Source organism: Pecten maximus, chromosome 16 (genome assembly GCF_902652985.1).
Source record: "Pecten maximus chromosome 16, xPecMax1.1, whole genome shotgun sequence".
NCBI classification, from domain to species: Eukaryota; Metazoa; Mollusca; class Bivalvia; order Pectinida; family Pectinidae; genus Pecten; species Pecten maximus.
The window spans coordinates 16700960-16720734 of record NC_047030.1 but is presented as its reverse complement, the minus strand read 5'-3'; the positions used below and the strand labels follow the sequence as shown (position 1 = coordinate 16720734).

Genomic DNA, 19775 nt, shown 5'->3' with positions numbered 1-19775 from the left:
CCCGTGGGTTAGTTCGTTCCGTAGTAATGTTGTCCGTAAAGTTAAGTGCCGTAGAAAACTTTGTCTGTGTGGGTTAGTGCCGAAATATTTTTTATCCGTGTAGTTGAGTGCAGTAATAATTCTGTCCGTGCGATAGTAATTTTCTCGAGTAGGTAAGTGCCAGAGTAATTTTGTCCGTGTAGGTTATTGCCATATCAATTTTGTCTGTTAAGTGCCGTAGTAGTTTTGTCCGTGTAGGTTATTGTCGTAGTAATTTTGTCCATGTAGTTAAGTACTGTAATAATATTATTCGTGTAGATAAGTGCCGTAGGATTTTGTCCGTGTAATCTCTCCCCCCTCTTCAAATAGTAAGACCCCTCGCGCGCTTCCACGTACCCTGGGCAACAGGTGTGCTTAATATAATATTGATTTTCAATTGTTTCGCAATTGTTATAAAATTAATAAAGTTTACATTGATTGCCTGAATAATAACGATGACCATCAGAGTATATCAGTGTAACAGGAAGACCAACAACAAAATCAACAACAAAATCAAATCAAATATTTAATCACCAGAGTGTAGTAGTTATAGACCATGGACACGTTATATAAATAGTTTTTTTTGTGTATAAACATTTAAATACAATTACAACATGAAACAATAACAAGCTATTATTTTGTATATACATTACAAAACTTACAAATTAACAAATGGCTAAAACGACATTTCTTTTTAAAACCCGAATCAATCATTGCTACCTCCCTTTGTGTGATACACACATTAAGTAAGGGAGATAAATCGTACGACATTGTCCGACGTCCTCCACGTGTTGGGTCTACAATAAATAAACATGGTTCGTTTCTCACACCTAACGAACTGTGGCGTTATCTAGGGTAATAAACATCGACCACGTGGCTAATGAGGTTGTACGTTAACATAATGGTTCTAAACGAATCCCAATATACTATACATATATTATCTGGGCCAGCAATTGTTCATCATAATTTTTATGTGCCTATCTTAATGGTAGCTGTGGATGTCGGCACCCCTCTGCCTAACACGGACCAGACACACACCGCTGAGACGCGACCTCTCTAGCATGGAATGTTAATTGTAGCCGTTCAGCTGCTACAACAGATACCACATGATGTTCATTTCCATCACTATCATTGACTTATGTGTCCTAAATTGTCCGTGCGCAGTCAATTAGTTAATCGTTCAGTCTTCTGGGTCTTTCAAATCTGTGATACTGAAAGAAATGATATAATACATGATTTTATAATTTTATCAATTCCTTTCTGATTATTGCATTAATGGACAAATATAAAACGCGACTTTATCAATTATTTTATAAATATTTCATTGATAGACAAATATAATACATGATTTTATTAATTCTATTCAGATTATTGCATTCATGGACAAACTAGAAAACACACAAATCATGCAATTTTATTTAAAAAATGCGTTTATAAAACATTACAGCGACAGGATGCAGTTTCCTATTCACTATTCGTCACATATTGTTCGTCTTAACAGTTCTATCCATTTGGTTTATTTTTGTTATTCAAGGACGACCTCCCGTGCTCGTAATATGCATGCATGTGGTGAGTGCATATGTGTGTTTTGGGAGGCTGTGGTACGTTAGTATTAAGTCTCCTTGTGATAGGCCGGAACTTTTGCCCATGGGTGCATGTTGTATAATACTTACTGATCATCTCGAAATAAGTGGGATTAAGGGAAACGTCCGAGATATCCCGAGTATTTAAGGTCTTGACTGATTGATAAGACTCGGAAGATCAATATCTTTGGTCATATAGGGCCCAACAAGAACGTAGTCTTAAACAATATACGCGGTATAAAGATTCTAAAAGGAGTAACAACTACATCTTATCAAAAAGACATAACACTCCTTTAACTCCGACAATATGGTGGAAATATCCAATTTCTCAAACCGGTTTTTCATGTTATCAACTTTGTAATATATTCCAAGAATTTGCTGAAAATCGATACAGTCCAGTTTTACGAACTTACGCTGTAACCATATTTAAAGCTAAATTGATTGCTTGTGATTCTGCAGAAAAAAATAGAAGCTTTTTCCGGTGAGCGAAATGAAGATACAGGGAGTATTCGGGGTACCCGTACCCGAGTAGAATTTTTAGTCATAACTGATATTTACTTAAGAATTAATATTGTCATCGAGTTATCAAAGTTCCAGAAAACGAAGTTTGACGATACAAATATCTTGTCTATTAAACACAATACCTCACAACCATGGATAAACACAAATATTTGTATGAACTAAAAAACTGAACTGATCTGAAATCCATCTTTCATATATGACGTTTGTCCCATCGGAAATCACTATGGGCAAAAACATTGAGACAAAAAGAGCTTTCTGTTTCGATATTTTAAATTCGACCATAAAGATTTTTTTCTCTTAATTGATCTTGTTTCATTACTTTGTCGACCATTGTGTCCGTTATGTAATGGCGAACACGGACTGCTTCCCGAGCTATGATAAACAGTACTAGCAGGATGAAAAGTTGTCGAACCACATAAAGACAATATAACAGCACAAAATCACTGTACCGAAACAACGACCAAAAAGGCTTACTGTGTAATCGCACAAAATCACTGTACCGAAACAAATATCAAAAAGGCTTACGTGTAACCGCACAAAATCACTGTACCGAAACATAGACCAAAAAGGCCTACTGTGTAATCGCACAAAATCACTGTACCGAAACAAATATCAAAAAGGCTTACTGTGTAATCGCACAAAATCACTGTACCGAAACATAGTCCAAAAAGGCTTACTGTGTAACCGCACAAAATCACTGTACCAAAACATAGACCAAAAAGGATTACTGTATAACCGCAAAAAATCACATAACCGAAACAAAGACCAAAAGGATTACTGTGTAAAAACACAAAATCACTGTACCGAAACACCGCACAAAGTCAATGTACCGAAACACAGACCAAAAAGTCTTACAATGTAACTGCACAAAATCACTGTACCAAAACGGTCATAAAGATTAGCAATACAACTACATCAAACAACAGTACCGAAACAGACAAAATTACAGTACAAATAAACACAAAAATGGCAATGCCGAGTAAATAGCAACGTGAAGTCAAACCAGCGAGAAAAAAACCCCTAATAAAATCAAATAACCTGGAAACAGTCGGACAAAATCGTAGTACCGAAAATCGCATTGCTTATTGATACCTGTAGAAGGTAATGTACATATGTTTAAATCATTATAGACGGACAGTTTATATACATACTGTTGTCAATCAATACTCATTAACTCTCCTACCACAAAGTGAATATTTAGTATCTGTAACGTACACCTCAGCTACATTGAACGGGTTGAGTTATGATTTGGCCATTCGCTTGGGTTTCCCTTGGCAGCCACACCGATATCCGGTACGTATTGGTTTGAACCCATGCCAGAGCGTCTGGCCTTCTGTTAAGTATCTGACTTTTGATTAACATTTAACAAAGTGTTTTCATTACGTTTTGGAGTCTCGACAGAAAGCTATAAGTCAGTCGCGTTTTTATGAACACTACGTAACATCGGGTTTTATGATGTTAGCGTTAATGGCGAAAGAAAATAAAGTCTGGAGTATTATGTAATGATTTATCGTAATTTAAAATTTCGTCTCAAAAGTAATCTTCCTGACACAATGTAAATGTACCTTTATCATTATTTAACCGTCCAATCCATATTACCAATGCTTTGTTTTTTCAAAACAGAAGTGTTCAGATAATACTTCCGAATGTACAGCAAATCTTTGCAAGAACAGCACAAAATACGTTTAATGATAATGATTTGTAGCGTATAATACAAAAAGTATGTTAAAACCAGGTGATCAGCGGGCGATGGGGTGACAATGAGGCTCTAAGAGGAACATCGGGAACATATAAACGTTGAAATAGGGACATTGGCCTCATATCCATGTCCATTAATTGGTCTGGATTAGTATAGTTAAACGTCCTATTAACAACCATTCGAGGAAGCCCCCACCTATCCACAGGCCTCCCCTGTAAGAGAAAGGTACATTGGAATGTTATATATTGTATCTGTTGATCGCCTTCTGATAGCCCGTACCTGACGACGACGTTATAGTGCTACCTCACTGAATCATTTCGTCGAAGATGCCCAGCAGCACACCCAACCCGGCTACATTATACTGACAACGGGCGAACCAAATATTACATTTGTAATGGGTACACTTATCCTGCAGGACCATAAGGTAGGTGTTTAGGTATTACGAAATATAAAAACACGATTATAAATGTACTACTAGAGATCCCCTCGTCAGTATGGTAATTGACTAAATTGAATACTTTATGCCAAATTTTAAACAGAACGTACGTTGTGATGGTCCGTGGCTTGAGTTCTATGATGAGAGTAGCTGTTGCCCGCTGTAGTGTCTGGTCGACGAAGGTCTCTACGAACTCTGCAACATATTTCATAGTTATATACCTATACACTTCCATATATTCTAACTTCATTCAAACCTTAATATTACTTACTTTATTTTCAGAACTTCTTAATTGTTTTTCTGATATCCAGTACGTCATACCAGATTAAATACCTGAACACTTATACCTACAAAAGTATTAAAAAAATGTGTCGTCCTCCCAAATAAGAAATAATCACGAAAGAATTTGGACGCCAAAATATGTTATCGTTATCAAACCTCTGCTTACCATCAAAGTCTTCTAAATAAAAACTTTCTTCTGACGGCGATTTCGGAAGTGAATTCCTCAGGCTTGTGTCAGAGCTTGTAAATGTGTGTTCATATTGCAGGGGCATCACCTTATTCACTTTCTTGGCAAAGTGCTGAAATTTTAAACAGTTGAGTTAGCGAAACCTAGTAGTTTACTTACATCATATTCTAACATCAACTAGTGAATAGTATTTGATTACAGGTACAGCACTTTTAACTTCTTTTTGTTATTGATGGTAGTGTGTGTTTTATACACTTTCAGTTATGTTTTTATGCTATCCCGATATTCAGATTTGATCTCAAATGTCCAGCTTGACTTCTCGATTCATATGGGGAAACTTTGTCAAATTTATCGCTGATAACCACGTGACATTTTTATGAAAATGAGGCAGTTCGCTTGTAAACACAGGCGACAAATGACACAGTACGTAAACATCTACTTTCCAGAATCATATTTCGTTGTGGCAGATATTATTTAATAACTAAAAGACACTCCAGATACAAACACATAATGTCATACTAAAAATCCAGAAACAAGGTCACACACTGGGCTTACGACCAGGGTAGGACCTACCCGATTATTTTAGGAATCGGAAGTGTAGTGTGCTTTGCCTTGTTTAACGTCATATACCGACATCTCTGATCATTTAAGGAGAACCTCCCCTGTGCATGAGATGCATGCGTGTAGTGTATGTGTTTTTTTGGTAGGCTGTATTCTGTTTGTGGTTTGTCTTCCTGTGATAACGCGAATCTGATGTCGACTTTATAGTGTTACCTCACTGAAATATACTGACGAAAACACCCAGAGAAAACCCTCATCCGGTCACACTATACTGACAATAGGCGAACTAGTTGTCTCACTCTTAAATATTGAGTTTCAATTTAGTTTGATATTCTTAAAGACACACAAACACTATTTAAGTTAATCAGGCCCCAAAAGATACGAAAAAAATAGGAAAAACATAAAAAAAGAAACACGTAACACATTGAAATATATATTGGTACTGAGCGTCAAGCAGCAGTAACTATATCGTATTATAAACTCTGGTTTGTCTCGGCCAAGTGATAGTTCCCAAAGCCTTCCTCGAAGGGGAGAATTGGTTTGGTTTGGTTTTGTTTATTTTGTTTAACGTCCTATTAACAGCTAAGGTCATTTAAGGACGGCCTCCCGTGCGTGCGACATGCATGCGTGTTGTGAGTGCGTATGTGTGTTTTGGGAGGCTGCGGTATGTTCGTGTTAAGTCTCCTTGTGATAGGCCGGAACTTTTGCCGATTTATAGTGCTATCTCACTGAAGCATACTGCCGAACACACCCAGCAGCACACCCCACCCGGTCACATTATACTGACAACGGGCGAACCAGTCGTCCCACTCCAAATATGCTGAGCGCTAAGCAGGAGTAGCAACTACTATTTTTAAAGACTCTGGTATGTCTCGGCTAGGGGACAGAACCCAAAGCCTTCCTCACAGTGGCGAACGCTCAACTAAAGGCCAAAAGTGAGGCAATGTCAAGGGAGACATTAGGAAGAAGAAAGTTGTTCAGAAAAAAAGAAAAGATAAGATCCCAAATTTAGTCGCCTCTTACGATCATGCAATGGGGGCAGCAGGTACAATTCTTACGCCCTACCTGCAGGGCAGTCGAAGGGGAGAACGTTCAACTAAATACCGAAAGTGAGGCAGTGTCAATGAACACGAGTATGACTAAGGAAGGTGAGTGTATCTTTTCAATTTAATGATTGGGTTTACACTTTGCAAGCTGCGCTGACCAGAGTGTGACGATGAAGTGTGAGATTGAGTGTGTGTGTGGGAATGTTTGAATTGTGGTGACCAGAGTGTGACGATGAAGTGTGAGATTTAGTACGTGTGTGGCAATGTTTGAGCTGTTGTGACCAGAGTGTGACGATGGAGTGTGAGATTTAGTGTGTGTGTGAGAATGTTTGAGCTGTGTTGACCAGAGTGTGACGATGAAGAGTGAGATTTAGTGTGTGTGTGGGAATGTTTGAGCTGTGTTGACCAGAGTGTGACGATGAAGTGTGAGATTTAGTACGTGTGTGGCAATGTTTGAGCTGTGGTGACCAGAGTGTGACGATGGAGTGTGAGATTTAGTGTGTGTGTGGGAATGTTTGAGCTGTGGTGACCAGAGTGTGACGATGAAGTGTGAGATTTAGTATGTGTGTGGGAATGTTTGAGCTGTGGTGACCAGAGTGTGACGATGAAGTGTGAGATTTAGTGTGTGTGTGGGAATGTTTGAGCTGTGGTGACCAGAGTGTGACGATGAAGTGTGAGATTTAGTGTGTGTGTGGGAATGTTTGAGCGGTGGTGACCAGTGTGGCGATGAAGTGTGAGGTTTAGTACGTGTGTGGGAATGTTTGAGCTGTGGTGACCAGAGTGTGACGATGAAGTGTGAGATTTAGTGTGTGTGTGGGAATGTTTGAGCTGTGGTGACCAGAGTGTGACGATGAAGTGTGAGATTTAGTGTGTGTGGGAATGTTTGAGCTGTGTTGACCAGAGTGTGACGATGAAGTGTGAGATTTAGTGTGTGTGTGGGAATGTTTGAGCTGTGGTGACCAGAGTGTGACGATGAAGTGTGAGATTTAGTGTGTGTGTGGGAATGTTTGAGCTGTGGTGACCAGAGTGTGACGATGAAGTGTTAGACTTAGTGTGTGTGTGGGAATGTTTGAGCTGTGGTGACCAGAGTGTGACGATGAAGTGTGAGATTTAGTGTGTGTGTGGGAATGTTTGAATTGTGGTGACCAGAGTGTGACGATGAAGTGTGATATTTAGTACGTGTGTGGGAATGTTTGAGCTGTGGTGACCAGAGTGTGACGATGAAGTGTGAGATTTAGTACATGTGTGGGAATGTTTGAGCTGTGGTGACCAGAGTGTGACGATGGAGTGTGAGATTTAGTACGTGTGTGGGAATGTTTGAGCTGTGGTGACCAGAGTGTGACGATGAAGTGTGAGATTTAGTGTGTGTGTGGGAATGTTTGAGCTGCGGTGACCAGAGTGTGACGATGAAGTGTTAGATTTAGTGTGTGTGTGGGAATGTTTGAGCTGTGGTGACCAGAGTGTGACGATGAAGTGTGAGATTTAGTGTGTGTGGGAATGTTTGAGCTGTGTTGACCAGAGTGTGACGATGAAGTGTGAGATTTAGTGTGTGTGTGGGAATGTTTGAGCTGTGTTGACCAGAGTGTGACGATGAAGTGTGAGATTTAGTGTGTGTGTGGGAATGTTTGAGCTGTGGTGACCAGAGTGTGACGATGAAGTGTGAGATTTAGTGTGTGTGTGGGAATGTTTGAGCTGTGGTGACCAGAGTGTGACGATGAAGTGTGAGATTTAGTGTGTGTGTGGGAATGTTTGAGCTGTGGTGACCAGAGTCTGACGATGAAGTGTGATATTTAGTGTGTGTGTGTGAGATTTAGTACGTGTGTGTGAATGTTTGAGCTGTGGTGACCAGAGTCTGACGATGAAGTGTGAGATTTAGTATGTGTGTGTGAATGTTTGAGCTGTGGTGACCAGAGTGTGACGATGAAGTGTGATATTTAGTGTGTGTGGGAATGTTTGTGGGTAAGTGTGTGTGTGGGAATGTTTGAGCTGTGGTGACCAGAGTGTGACGATGGAGTGTGAGATTTAGTACGTGTGTGGCAATGTTTGTGGGTAAGTGTGTGTGTCCCTGTGTCTATGTTCTCGTCTTATTTTATCTGTAGTAAAATCTTAGAAAATTAAAACAATTGTTAAAAGAAAATAAAAAGTATCTCCTACTATATCAATAAGGTGTTGAAGATCAGAAGATGCATCAGATGTAGAACGGAGGTAAGCTATTGATTGGTTGACAATTCTAGTAAGAATCACTTATAGAGCTGTCGATACATCAGATTGCCCCTTGCATACCGCTCTGAAATAAAGATGCATCGTCGTTCATCATGACCGATTTTAATTCATTTCCCATATTTAAGTCATTGTCACATGACAAAAGAATAACATGAATTGGTATTTAAGGATTCTAAATCAAGATACGATACTGAAGTTTTTTTTTAACACGGCAGCAGTCGTCTGTGATTAAACCTATTTAACACGCAGCAGTCGTCTGTGGTTAAACCTAGTTAACACGGCAGCAGTCGTCTGTGGTTAAACCTAGTTAACACGGCAGCAGTCGTCTGTAATTAAACCTAGTTAACACGGCAGCAGTCGTCTGTGGTTAAACCTAGTTAACACGGCAGCAGTCGTCTGTGGTTAAACCTAGTTAACACGGCAGCAGTCGTCTGTGGTTAAACCTAGTTAACACGGCAGCAGTCGTCTGTGGTTAAACATAGTTAACACGGCAGCAGTCGCCTGTGGTTAAACCTAGTTAACACGGCAGCAGTCGTCTGTGGTTAAACATAGTTAACACGGCAGCAGTCGTCTGTGATTAAACCTAGTTAACACGGCAGCTATCGCCTGTAATTATACCTAGTTAACACAGCAGCAGTCGTCTGTGATTAAACCTAGTTAACACGGCAGCTGACCAACGAAACGCTTACTCTCCCAAATACCTGGTCTAATATTCCTTATATTACTGTCTGCGTATAAATCAATAATAATGTGATATAATCTAATAGATATTGTCATGTCTGTATACAATAGAATATTTATTAAGCATTACTGTCGATCGATTCTTTTAGGTACTAAATATTATCGGTTTCCACAAACCTGACTGACCATTGTAAGATATAGAGTGGTATCCGAGAACTTTTGTATTCACAACTCACGGTAAACTAGTTACTAGGCAACGTTACGGTTAAGGTTAATTAGTTTATTGTTGGGATTATCACTATTGTATCGCATAATCTATCGTGACATTAGTCGGGAATTCTCGGAATACATAAAGCGATCTCCGGCCTCCATATTGAACCGCAACAGACTTCTATGTTACATATAGGAAGACACATTCAGGACAAAATTTAAACAATTAATATGTATTTTTTATTTCATATGCGTGTATCCGCTACTATACTGTGTGCATCAAAAATGTTTTCTAAAAAGTATTTTTAGTAGTAATTACAAACATACATGTTGTAGTTAAATGTTAGATACCTATGTATTAGTTATATGTTCAAAAGATTTGTAGATGATCGTGTTTTCTCTCAAATATGCGGAAGTTGTTTTGATATTATAAAAGATCCGATCATATTTGAAATGCTGCTCTTAGATAACAATGATTATGATGATAACAAAAAACAATGAAAACAGATGACAATGATAATAAATAACGATGAAAACAGATGACAATGATAATAAATAACAATGATAAGTTGGTTTATTTTGTTTAACGTCCTATTAACAGCTAAGGTCATTTAAGGAAGGCCTCCCGTGCGTGCGACATTCATGCGTGTGGTGAGTGCGTATGTGTGTTTTGGGAGGCTGCAGTATGTTCCTGTTAAGTCTCCTTGTGATAGGCCGGAACTTTTGCCGATTTATAGTGCTACCTCACTGAAGCATACTGCCGAAGACACCCAACAGCACACCCCACCCGGTCACATTATACTGACAACGGGCGAACCAGTCGTCCCACTCCAAATATGCTGAGCGCTAAGCAGAAGTAGCAACTACCATTTTTTAAAGACTCTGGTATGTCTCGGCCAGGGGACAGAACCCAAAACTTTCCTCACTGGGACGAATGCTCAACTAAAGGCCAAAAGTGAGGCATTGTCAAGAGATACATTAGGAAGAAGAAAGTTGTTAAGAGAAAAGATAAGATCCCAAATTAAGTCGCGTCTTGCGATCATGCAATGGGGGCAGCAGGTACAATTCTTACGCCCTACCTGCAGGGCAGAATAACAATGAAAACAGATGATAATAAGTTCAAAACATTATAAAAATTGAAAAGAAAAACATATTATTTTGGCATGAAGTCAATCCTTAACCTCCAACGAGGAATAAATGTACCGAAGTGGACTGGTAGGGTAGGGGTGTTACACTTATGGAGTTCAAAGATCTTAAAAAAAAACTAAGTTTTGTAGTGGGACTGAGAAGCCGTTTCCGAATACGATCCAAAAGTATTATGAAATTACTGAGTGTCCTGAATACGTATACATATGGAAAATTGTGTTTAATGGAAGTTATATATTCAAAGTAATGGAAACCAGAAGTAATTATGCCGCCACATGCAAACTCAATTGCAGGTGCAAAGCAAACGTTTTATTGTCAATTACATGTCTAATTCTAACATGAATTATTGCTTAGCTGCACGTGACAGGATGATAAAATCTAAAATAAATATGAAGGCCTAAGAATACTTTCTCCCGTCCAGAGACATGTTGCGATACAAGACTTTAAACAATTGTTACTATATTATCACTTACAACGTGTGTGTCTTCCCTTCGGATCCTCTTAGAGTTTTTCCTATGGTTTATTGGGTTCCATTGTCTTTCCTTGCGTCGACAGCAGAGACATTTCCGAAACTGTTGACGTAACATAAAAACATGTTGTTAACGAAGTTACCTTTAGCAACACGTACCAGATCGGCATTAAATTATTCATACAAATCATTCTTAGTTTTATCATGGCATAAAAATCGCACTTAGCTTCATCACAACACAGACGATGTTATCATGCCAAGTATAATGTGTGGCTTTCCCAAACAAAACCTATCACCTTTCTACTAAAATTCGTGAACTCGTGTATTATGTATGTCTTTGAACCCAGATAGCTGATGAAACAGAATTTCATCAAATTCATTATGTATATACAATGTACATGAAAATGAAACAGAAGATGTCAGCATCATTAAAATATATATCATATACTTTTGATAAATTTGATTTGTACAAACGCAGCTCTATTGGAGACACAACAGGAATCGGGAGAGAAGCACATCATATGTGCAATACCAAAAACATTTTCCTAAAACATAGTACATTTGTTGGGTAAATTTAGATACTCATGTGGTTTGGTATCGACTTTCCTTTTGTATATATATACATATATATCGCTTATTACATGATGTTCAAGAATAACATAAAACTACTCTTGCCTTTCTTTAACATTCGAAAGTGCCACTTTTTTGTTTAACATATAACAGTATAAAACAGTTCAATAATATGAATAATAATAATAATAAAACACCATCGTCAGCCATCATAACACCAAAGCCTTAATCACGGTTTGTTAGTTTTAGGTGTTAAACGTCCTCGCAACAGTCAGGGTAATATGAGGTCAGGTGTCAAGGTCACACCAACAGCAAGGGTCATATGAGGACAGGTGTCAAGGTAACAACTAGGGCTATGTAACAAAGCATAGAAAGACAGAACGGCGAGGAAAGAAAGGACAGATTTAACGTTGACCTCGTCAATGTCCCCTGAATAGAAAACTCGGAAGAAAATCCTCGATTTGTCAGGGTGCCAACTTCAAGTCGCATTCTACGACCCACAATTAGTGCGATACAACAGGCCTTATTCTTTGGCTCGCCAATGTCTAATGACAAAAAAATAGTTTTACCACATACTAGTTAAAATTAAAGAATTATAAAGAAATAACCAAAGACAGGCATGTCTTTGCTATTATCCGTATTTCATTTTTTACGGATCATCACGTAGAAAAGTTAATTAGGGCCAATAAAATGGTGTGGTAAAAGGGACACTTAATGTTTAATGTGCTAAACACACATCAAATATGGACTAACGTTTGGCTATTAGAGATTAGATAACGTCTTTTTCATTTTTGCAACATGTTTTCTTGTTTGGTCGCTACCAGATCTGAATTGTTGGCTAATGTCCAATAGGATATGTTTACTTCTACGTACGATACATTAAACAAACCAAACAAAATGGTTAACCTAATCGACCCTTAAGACTGTTATAGTGAAATGTTACGGAAAGACAACGGTTCACAGAAATATTTACAAACTGTTATTGAGACTGATTGTCTTTTTGCGTCGTTAATAAGTGGTTGTATTGCTACAGAAACGATTTTATCAAAATAATGACATTTACAAGACTGTAAAAGCTTAAATAATATCGCATGTTTTAAGCAAAAAGATGTGTACCCAAGATTGATACAGCGTGTCATTAACTAGGCAGACAGTGCTGGCCAGTAACATGGAAAAAGGCGTCAAGACAATGTCTGATGCTCCTCGAAGAAATATTCTCAATCATACTTACGACAGCAAGGATATCTGCATGTATCCATCTGTCCATAGTCCGCAGTTGTGTCCTGTTACATCGTCTCACCTGGTCAAACCCATCACCACACCTGAGTGGAGATATCGTCCAGTGTCACTGCTGTACCGCTGCCAAAAACAGCCAACAGACTTACGCACCTAGCCGTTGTAGACATCTTCCATTGCTGTGGTAGATCTATGCCAAGCAGCACCAGATCGACACCACTATGTACTTACAGTTCATGTATATTCGACATTGATTATTGTCAGTATTATCGTATCTGAATCTGTGTTGTGTCTCTTCGCGTTAAACTTTTACAAACATAATGGAGAAAATAATTGCCTTTTTCTTGTATTGTCAAGCTGACTTTGAACGTATCAAAGGTTGTATGTAAACCCGGTACCAGTCTTAGTACAAGCTCCACCACTAGAGGGAGTTGTTTATTCCAGAAGGACCACCTCACGTTGTCTGTCAGAAGAGAATGAACAATACAATATAGAATCGGTGGGAATATCCATAGACAATTGCTTCGCCCTGTCGTAAATTCAACATTAAACGAATCCCAAAATCATTAAATAGCTATAGAAGGTCAATAGTGGAGGGGAAACACAATGCGATATACACTGAACTTGTAGTCTGCTTTCTGTCCGCGTCTGCATGTTCAGCCCAGATATACGACTCCCCGGGTTACATGTATCTTAAACTAAGAGAAATGTCATTCATATTTGCAAAAATAAATATCACACTTGGCGCTGATGCAAATAGGGAGTGTTTGCACCGGGCTCTACACGGCTGTCCGAGATTATTATTAAGTCAATATTTCTGATATAATATCGCTCAATGTCCAGTCCATTTGCTAAAGATAGCGATGAAGTGGGGAACTACAACCCTATCGATTATTTGTTGTAAACATTGACGAATCAGCACGTCCCTAGGTAAACCAAAAGCCTACACAACGGCCCGCAGATTTACGACATCTGTAACTATATATTGTCTGTGACTGCAGCACGCCACCAATCCAATATACTTTATGTTTTACTACTACCAATCAATGATAAATATCCAAATTAAATTAGTTTCCCTGGGTTCTTCAATTATAATGGTACCAATATTGACCTTTGTACATACTATCTTAAGACAACGAAATAAATGGCTTTGAGTATCAAGTGTCTGATAAGGAACACGCATAATAGAATGTTGATATAAATCGGCAGACTTCCGATACCCTCTGGCATATCTTACTGATGTTATTTACTTTCTGATTACGGTATATCTTAATGGTGTTATTGCCCGATAACGGTATAACTTAATGGTGTAATTTAATCTCTGATTACGGTATATTTCACTGGCATTATTTACTTTCTGATTACGGTATATCTTAATGGTGTTATTTACTTTCTGATTACGGTATATCTTAATACACCATTACATCATCTTACAAATGTTATTTACTTTGGGATTACGGTATATTTCACATGTGATATTTACTTTCTGATTACGGTATACATGCATCTGAATGGTGTTATTTACTGTCTGATTACGATATATTTCACTGTGTATGTTTCTTGTGACATTTGAATTCTGATAACGGTATTGTTTTCGTTTCGCGTTTAATTTATACAGCCGTATCAGTTACAAACATTGTATAGGTTCGGTTCCATCCATGGATTTCTCTTTAGCAAAACAATTTTGAAATTTTATTTGCATCCCGTGAATAATCTATGTTTCTAAATATAATTGAGTCCCGTGTTAATACTACGGCGGTAGTCTGGCTTGGTGATAGTGGCAATAGCCATAGATTAACATTCACTATTCGACAATGTACCTTTTTATTACAGATATTCGTGGTTTTATTTCGCGTTTTATCGATTATGTTAGCCGACCAAAACTAGATCAGAGTTTTTAGAGCATTTTAATTCCTCGCCTTATTATATGCAGCGACAGTAAACCCCGATAAAGACTACGGCTATTATGGTATGGGTTTCCATGGGAAAAGTAGAGCTAAGGAGTTGTTAAATCAAACAGAAATACAACCTATCTGTCTATATGAAAACAGGGGAAAGAAAGTAGACAAAACATCAAAGACAACACTGTAGAATGATGCGACGCTTGACTAAAAGCTCTTTAATAGCCCAATACCTACAAAACAAATGGAATATCCCGTCTGTTGCAGTCACCGTTACGCTTGTCTATACTTGTACAAAATATTAGATTTTTGATAACTTTCTTGTTTACGTTTGCACAATTTTCTTCAAATTGTAGTTCAATTTGCAATATAGAATTCTCAAATTGTACTCGGTACACGTTGCTACAGTGAAACAATGTATTCATGTTATGTAGGTTTTTTTTCTCAATAGCTCGAATGCTTACTGTAGTATGTGTGCGTTGAAATACCACATGTACATCCACATATACAATGTTCATTTTGCATGTAGTTATGTGCATTACACAATACACGTTCATGTTCCCTGATACTGTAAGGATCTGATAAGTGGAAAATTAACATTGAAAGTGTCAAATACAGACGATGTATACTGTATATCTACTAATAATTATATCATGTCTACCATACTGACTTCAATTTTTTTTCTCTCACTGTTTCCCCCTTTTGTATAGCACCGAAATGCTCTGAATTAAGACCCGAAGAAAGTTATAAAATACTATATTTTTCCACGTATCAGTTGTTCATAGTATTTTGTAAAAACAATCAAAGATATAGAAAATATGAATGAGATGACTTGAATCATGAGTAAATCGTCAAAGTTGGGTCATATGCTAAGTGCATGAGCAGCCAATGAAATACATCTGCTGAATTTTGCATATCTTGTAAACAAATGAGTAGCCAATGAAATACATCTGTTTAAATTTACATATTCTGTAAACAAATGGGTACAGCCAATGAAAAATGCCTGTTTAAATTTACATATCTTGTAAACAAATGATAGTAGCGAATGAAATGTATTTGTTGAATTTACATCTCTTGTTAACAAATGAGTATTATTTGTACAATTCACTGTCATATCACGGTACACTTGCCATACCACAACCTTTGTTAAACTCATACTTATTGTAATATAAATATGACTACATCTTGGTAAAGAAACATAATCATAATTAACTCTGTTTACACAATTATAAGATTCAACTCTTAGTTAGATATATATGCACATGTTTGTATATATGTAATTAGTAGCACGTGATGCGCCCACTCAAGGTCACCACGTGCTAGGTTAGCCAATAAATGGCGTTCTTGTGTTGCAATTATAACATGACTATTCCGTGCTTGACTTGTATATTACCGCTTGCTTACGCATGCCCTTCAGAACTTGAATTTTTTAAATCTACTCCTATAAAAGATAGCGGACACTAGTTATATATTGGGAATCGAGTCATAACCAGTCCAGCACGGAACCACATATTCTTGTATATGTGAATCATAAATATTGCGTATTTAGTAAATATGAAGTGACATTTGTGTACATATCTTGCTGACCTCTGTCCCTCCACTTCAACCAAACCCTACATATGTTTCTCTTTCTCTTCTACTTCTCTGGACTTCAAAACTTCTCTACTTCTTTTTCTAACTCACCTGAAAACAATTTCTATTCCCTGTACCCCCTTGATCTAATGACTTATGTGATACTAACGATGATAAAATTGTACCCGGCATTTTCTATCCGAGCACACCACAGTTTCATGTTTCTGTACAATGTTACTGATGTGACATAATGCCAATATCTCTGCCATTATACCGTACTCGGATAGGATTATTCAACAGAAAACGTCTCCGATTTTTTTCAAAATCCTTTAAACAAAATGTCAGCACTCGTGGCTGTCTGGGACTTGGTGATATGTTTTTTCTCCTATGTGTAATTCAGTTGTTACTTATTACATCGGGGAATGTTGAGATAAACCCAGGACCTGTAAATATTTCTGATTCTGATTTCGATATATCCTCTGAATCCTCATACCTCTCTAGTAATGCAAGCGACTACTACGACAATTCTAAATACTCATTTGTACACTTGAACGTCCAAAGTCTCCGGAATAAGATGGATATATTATTTACAGAACTACACAACGTCTGTGTTTTATCTTTCACTGAAACTTGGCTCTCCATTAATGATAATTTAGCTGATTTTACCTTTCCTGGCTATTGCGACCCTTTTTGCCACGTTAGACCAGATCGTGTCGGTGGGGGAGTATCTGTGTACGTTAAAAACAACATACTTGTTAAGCGTCGCCCTGACTTAGAGCTTCCCTCTGTAGAATGTGTTTGGGTTGAACTAAATTTATCAGGAACTTCTATACTCTACGGCACTTTCTACATGCCTCCTAATTCTCCGGTCTCTCAATGGGACCATATTTCACGATCTATAGAACTAGCTTTTAACACTGGATGTGAAAACATTATTGTAACCGGTGACCTGAATGCTAATTATCTTACTAACAATCAATCAGTCTCGCACTTACACGAACTTCTCCAAACTTTTAACCTGTCCCAAAGGATATCGTCTCCTACATTTTATACTGAAAACTCCTCATCTCTACTTGATGTAATATGTGTTAGTAACCCTCAGTTGATTGATAAATGTTCTGTAGGTGAAAGTTTTCTAGACCAACCTCTGAGGTATCATTGTCCCATTTTTGGTAGCTTAAATACATCTGTACCGAAAAAGTCGTCAGTTAAACGTAACATATGGCTGTTTGATCAGGGTAATTACGACATGTATAGAGAGAAACTTACTAATATTGACTGGGATACGATTCTAACAAATGATAACATTGACGACTCTGTCGATTCCTTTACTAATATACTTATTAATACTGCTATGGAATGTATTCCTAACAAATTAGTAACAATACGCACCAGAGAACCCCCATGGATGTCCATTGAATTTCATAAATTATGTCGGAAAAGAAAAAGATTATTCAGATTAGCCAAGAGATCAGGAACTGCGGAGGATTGGAGTAAGTATAAAAGAGTCAGGAACAAATGTGTAAGTTTAATACGTAGTGCGAAAAATATATACATTCGTAAACTTTGCAGAATACTTGGTAATAAACACATGGGAAATCTTGGTGGAAAACGGTAGGTAAACTGATGTTAAATTCTAATAAAAAGAGTAATATACCACCCATTCATACTAACACGTCTACTCTTACCGATGACTCTGACATAGCCAATGCATTTAATGAATTTTTCTGTCTTAACTCCACTGTCGATGATACTAACGCAGAACTTCCACCCACTTACAACAATGAACCTTTGCTTACTCATATCCATATTGAAACAAATGACATTTATTCCGTCTTATCTAATCTGGACTGTTCCAAGGCAGTGGGACCTGATCTTGTAAATCCAAGACTACTTAAGGAAGCGGCAGCAATTTTGTGTTATCCCCTTCAAATAATCTTTAATTATTCTTTAGCCACTTCATCTTTTCCTAGTACATGGAAATTAGCAAATGTTACCCCTGTGTTTAAAAAAGACGATCCTTCTCTTCTCAATAACTATCGACCAATATCTTTAATTTCAATAGTAGGTAAAGTAATGGAGAGATGTGTTTTTAAGTACCTTTATAAGTTTATTACTGAAAATTCTCTATTATCACCGTCTCAGTCTGGATTCAGAGCTGGCGACTCTTACAGTAAATCAGTTAATTGCAATTACTAATGACATTTATTCAGCACTAGACAAAGGTAAAGAAATTCGAATGATCTTTTGTGATATTAGTAAGGCATTCGATCGAGTTTGGCATACGGGTTTACTTTTCAAATTACGCAAAATAGGCATCGGTGGAAGATTTTTATCATGGTTTCAAAGTTATTTAAATAATAGGAAGCAAAGAGTTGTTGTTAATAGTAAGACTTCCGAATGGATGGAAATTAGTGCTGGGGTTCCCCAGGGGTCAATATTAGGCCCTCTATTGCGTTTGATTTTTATTAATGATATCGTTGAAGGCATGAACACCACAATAAAATTATTTGCAGACGACACTTCTCTTTATGCTATAGTAGATACTCCCACTCACTGTGCTGATATGTTGAATGACTGTTTAAGGAAAATACATGAATGGTCTGAACAGTGGTTGGTTAAGTTTAACCCAGAAAAAACCGAATCTCTTTTAGTGAGCAGGAAAATTTATAAACCCCGCCACCCCACATTATTCATGAATAACGTTCCTGTTAGTGAGGTCAAACATCATAAACATATAGGGCTATTCCTCTCCCATGACGGTACTTGGTCTGAACAAATAAATTATATGATTAAAAAAGCATCAAATAAACTAGCCATATTGAGACGTTTCAGATTTAAAATAGATAGGAATTCACTTCAAACCTTATACTTCTCCTTTATCAGGCCCATACTAGAATATGGGGATATCGTCTGGGATAATATTACTATTCAACAGTCTCAATCTCTAGAAAATATTCAACTGGAAGCTGCAAGAATTATAACGGGTGGGACCAAACTTACAGGCCATGCTAAATTATATGACGAAACTGGGTGGGACACTTAACAATATCGCCGTAAAGTGAAGAAAATTGTTCAGGTACACAAAATGATTTTTGACCTCACTCCCCCATACCTTTCTAATTTACTCCCTCAACGCAGAATGGACTTTCATCAATATAACACACGCGATGCTGATAACTTAAATAATGTATTCTGTAAAACGAACTTCTATAAAAACTCTTTTCTCCCTTCTTCTATTGACCTGTGGAACTCACTACCCCCAGATATTAAATATAGCCCCTCCCTTAGTATCCTGAAAAAATACCTACAGACACTCACCGACAGTCCCTCCTTATTATCGTTATGGGAAACGTTCTGATCAGGTTCATCATGCTAGATTGAGGATGAATTGCAGCTCTCTAAATGCCCATCTATTTAGTCGTAATCTTAT

General features: G+C 37.6%; 1 protein-coding gene across 1 annotated transcript; it reads right to left on the bottom strand.

Moving 5' to 3' along the window:
* Window positions 1–531: 531 nt before the first annotated feature.
* Window positions 532–13675, bottom strand: LOC117314706. Its single transcript, XM_033868795.1, has 5 exons — window positions 12865–13675; window positions 11068–11166; window positions 4707–4839; window positions 4369–4453; window positions 532–1229 (listed from the first exon to the last, which is right to left on the bottom strand). Exons 1-5 carry the CDS (start codon window positions 12898–12900, stop codon window positions 1199–1201), a joined length of 384 nt encoding a protein of 127 aa, XP_033724686.1. The 5' UTR covers window positions 12901–13675; the 3' UTR covers window positions 532–1198.
* Window positions 13676–19775: the final 6100 nt, after the last annotated feature.

Coding starts and splice junctions, on each gene's coding strand:
- LOC117314706 (XM_033868795.1), bottom strand. CDS start 12,900: ATGGACAGATGGATACATGCAGATATCCTTGCTGTC. Junction 11,167..12,864: donor ATGCAGATATCCTTGCTGTC/GTAAGTATGATT, acceptor TTACGTCAACAG/TTTCGGAAATGTCTCTGCTG. Junction 4,840..11,067: donor GAAGGGAAGACACACACGTT/GTAAGTGATAAT, acceptor TTAAAATTTCAG/CACTTTGCCAAGAAAGTGAA.